The sequence below is a fragment of the Podarcis bocagei genome (genome assembly GCF_964188305.1).
Source record: "Podarcis bocagei genome assembly, chromosome: 15".
NCBI classification, from domain to species: Eukaryota; Metazoa; Chordata; class Lepidosauria; order Squamata; family Lacertidae; genus Podarcis; species Podarcis bocagei.
The window spans coordinates 30354992-30358811 of record NC_138141.1 but is presented as its reverse complement, the minus strand read 5'-3'; the positions used below and the strand labels follow the sequence as shown (position 1 = coordinate 30358811).

The 3820-nt window shown below is 46.5% G+C and overlaps 1 protein-coding gene across 1 annotated transcript; it reads left to right on the top strand.

Annotated features, from left to right (window-relative positions):
• LOC308574016 (C-C motif chemokine 5-like) lies at window positions 1-3393 on the top strand. Its single transcript, XM_081171480.1, has 3 exons — window positions 1-219; window positions 1526-1637; window positions 2803-3393. Exons 1-3 carry the CDS (start codon window positions 144-146, stop codon window positions 2888-2890), a joined length of 276 nt encoding a protein of 91 aa, XP_081027606.1. The 5' UTR covers window positions 1-143; the 3' UTR covers window positions 2891-3393.
• Window positions 3394-3820: the final 427 nt, after the last annotated feature.

Here is a 3820-nt window from a genome sequence, read left to right as displayed (position 1 = left end):
CGGACACTCACTCTTTCCACTGCGACAGTGTCCAGAACCCTATATAAAGAGAGACTTGGAGGAGAGGAAGGTAGAGAGCACCAAAGCAGCACAGAGAGACTTTGAGAGAAGATCCTCAGCTCCACTCAGCATCTCCAGAAGACATGAAGGTCTCCACAGCTGGCCTCACCTTCCTCCTCCTCCTCCTTGTCTCCTTGTCTCTGACCGTAGCTGCCCAACGTGAGTCAAACCTCTTCTGCTTGTATATCTCGAACTCAGAACTTTAAAATGAGGGACAGAAACCCTTTTAAAAATAGGGGGAGAATCATGGGTGATAAGCTTTGAAATGAGGGATATCATTTGGCAGGGGGTTGTTGTCATTGTTATTACTTAATTAAACTTATTAGTCCCTTTAATTTTTACAAAAGGAACTCAAAGTGACTTACAACAAGGCATACACAGCGCATCCATTCAAACCAGCATAAAACAAAATGGCGAGGGGCACATAAAAAAACAACCTAAAACTAACTTACAGCAATGAATAAATAAAACATGCATTAAAACCAGCATGAAACAAACAAACAAAAATAATCTAAAATACATTCAGATTTTTAAAAGGCAGGTTTTAAACATCATACCCACACAAAAAAGTCATAGATAGCTAAAAACTAAAAGCCTGATCAAATAGGAATGTGTTTGCCTGGTGGCTATGTAACTATATTGGCAGGCAAGCCTTCCCAGGAAGAGCACCCCACAAATGGGGAGCTGCCACAGAAAAGGCCCTGTTCTCCTGTTTTGCCACCTTCTGGATCTCCTGCGGAGTGGCCAATGCAATTTGGTGCAAGATGGCAATCATCTGTAGAAGAATTATGAACCTTTGAGAGTTCATAAAGCTATTCTGGGACTTTGATCTGCCCAGAATCCACAGACAAGGAGTGTTGTAAATCACAGGCAGCAAAGACAATGTCTTCCAGATATTGTTGGACTACAAGCCCCATCATCCCTCACAGCACCAACCCCCCTGGCTTCAACTGGTGGGAACTATAACCCAGCAAGAACTGAATAGCAAGGGGCTGGACTAGATGACCCTTTGGGTCCCTCCCAACCCTACGATTCTATGGGTGGCACAATGTTGGACACTCCTGTGTTCCAAAAAGAAGTCAGATTCCATCTGAGAGTGGCATGATGGATAGGAATGGGAACTGGCTCAGTTGGTGAAATTCACTTCTTCAACAGCCTCCAGGATGAAAAAGGCCAGCCATACTTATTTATTTATTGCATTTATATCCCATCCTCTTTCTCCAAAGAGCTTGAGGTGGCTTGCATTGGACCTGGGCTCCCAGGTCCTACTCCCAACAACAACAACCCTGTAAGGTAGGTTAGATGGAGAGGCAGTAAACTGGCCCTCAATGTCACCCATTGACATACATGGCTGAGTGGGGATTTCAACCCTGGTCTCTCCAGGTTCTACTCTGACACTCCAACCGCTACACTGCAGCTTATGATCATATGGTTTAAACTGACACCTGCCTTTTGCAACTTCCAGGTGGTATGGACGCGTCTCCCTGCTGCCCCAGATACAACCACAAACCGTTCCCAAGGAGCATCGTGAAGAGCTTTTTCCGCACCAGTTCGCACTGCAACCGTCCTGCCGTAGTGTAAGTTTCAGAAAGGGCAGATGCCAAGCGATCCAATGCCCAAGAGGGCATTTCTGTGCGGTCCACTTTTGAACCCAGGAGGCTGCCTTACACCAAGTCAGACCATTGGCTCATCTAGCTCAGTATTGCCTACACTGACTGGCAGCAGCTGCCCAAGTTTTCAGTCAGAGAGCCTCCCCCTCTCAGCCCTGCCCCTGGGACCTGAACTTAGGACCTTCTGCATGCAAGGCAAATGGTCTACCTCTGAGCTAGGGCCCTTAATTTGCTGCATTTTTATATTGCACTAAAATGTATGCTTTAGGTGAACAGACAAAGCTATCTTTAGTCTTTTGGGGGCTCCTGTACCTTTAGTTAAAAGGGTCCTGTTTGCACTCCCTACTCCTTTGTCTTGTTGATGGTGGCTTGGAGACTGAGTAGCCTCTCTGAATTGCTCCAATGTCCATTTTGTCTGGCCTTAATTACTGATTTTGTCACCCCCTTCATTTCAATAGTGGCCATTAGCTGTAAAAAAATTGAAATGCAAAAGAAAAGAAAGAAATGCCATGAAATTAGTCATTAAAGCCCCTCAACCAACAGTGGGGCAATTCAGGAGCAATTCATCACTAATCCCACATCCGGAATTAATAAAAAGCAAGAAATGGGTGGAGCGTGTGAACAGGAAACTTTTAATTTACACTACAGGATGGGAGCAAACCAGAGAAGTCTCACCTGTGACAGGTGTGGCTGGTTGTGGTTCTGCCTCCCTGCCAATCAAGGGCACGATCCATGGCAAACATAATCCTGCGGTCACCTCCTAAAGTGTGAGGCAAGCTCCCATCTCTCTAAATGGCCACCAACTTGGATGGCTCTTTGAAAGGCACAAATTCATGGCTAACAATGGCTCCTAGCCACAATGGCTATGCTCTCCCTCTCCAGTCAGAGGCAGCAGTGCTTCTGAACCCCAGGAGGGGGAAAGGCTTTTGTGCCCGGACCCTGCTTGTGGGTTTCCCATTGGGGGCATCTGCTTGACCACTGTGAGAACAGGATGCCAGACTAGATTGGCCTATTTGGGCAAGACCCTGCAGGTTCTTCTGATGTTGTTATAAAACGCAGGAGCATCTCACAATGGAGAGAGCCAAGTGCAATAGAGAGGGACTCTGTAAACACCTGCTTCTTTCCTTGACAGGTTTGTATTCAGGAATGGTAAATCGGGCTGTGCTGACCCCAAGGCCGAGTGGGTGAAAAAACTTATGGCATCCCTTACACCAGAGTGAGAACAACCCACCTATCTGTCAACCATCTGCATCCCTGCCTCTATCCTTCTGGTGCCAGCTGCAGATCTCCTTCTAAGAAGAGCTATCTTTGAGCCACAGCCTCATTCCACCTGTGCTCCTGCTGTTTCTCTGATTCCCACCCACCCAAGGGACCCACCATCGCCACCCAGGTTGAGGTCCCTCAGGGCCACCGCTCTCATCAAGCCATCCATTTCCGGAGAAGGGCTTTCTCAGCGAGAAGTGGTCAGAGGATGAGAAGATGCCCTTTCTTGACTAAATCACAGAATCGCAGGATGGTAGGCTTGGAAGGGACTCCATGGGTTATCTGGTCCGACCCCTGCAATGCAGGAATCACAGCAGAGGAATCCTCTTCCTTGATACAAGTCTCCGTCTTTTGAAGAGCCTTTGGAAATAACTCTGTGGCTTTCTGGTATGGCTGAAAGTCAGCTTCATTGCTAGGCCACAATATTTGCAGCCATGAGGAAATCTACACATACACACAGAGAGAGGGGGTGGTGGTGGTTCTGAATGTTCAAATTCAGTCTTGGTGGTCAGCCTTGCACATTTGCTGATCAATTTCAAAAAACTGGTCTTTGGGCGCAAAGTTTGATTCTGAAAGATGGTGAAGGAAAACAAACACTATCTCTCCCCCTGCCACCCCAAAACATATTTTAGGACCAAACTCATGATATAGATAGATAGATAGATGATAGATAGATGATAGATAGATTTGGGAACGTATATTATGTGGCTGATAGAATGCAGGGTATGATCTAGAGCTCCAAAATATCCAAAGTGCTTTCAGGATCACTGTCCTTCCTGGAGAGATGCAGATTGGTCCATAGACTTCTCAGCAAAGCACAAAACTCCCATTCCCAGAATTCCTTGGGGGAAGCCACAGCAGTAAAAGTGGTATAAGCTTAACTAAAA

Coding starts and splice junctions, on each gene's coding strand:
- LOC308574016 (XM_081171480.1), top strand. CDS start 144: ATGAAGGTCTCCACAGCTGGCCTCACCTTCCTCCTCCTCCTCCTTGTC. Junction 220..1,525: donor TCTGACCGTAGCTGCCCAAC/GTGAGTCAAACC, acceptor TGCAACTTCCAG/GTGGTATGGACGCGTCTCCC. Junction 1,638..2,802: donor TGCAACCGTCCTGCCGTAGT/GTAAGTTTCAGA, acceptor TTTCCTTGACAG/GTTTGTATTCAGGAATGGTA.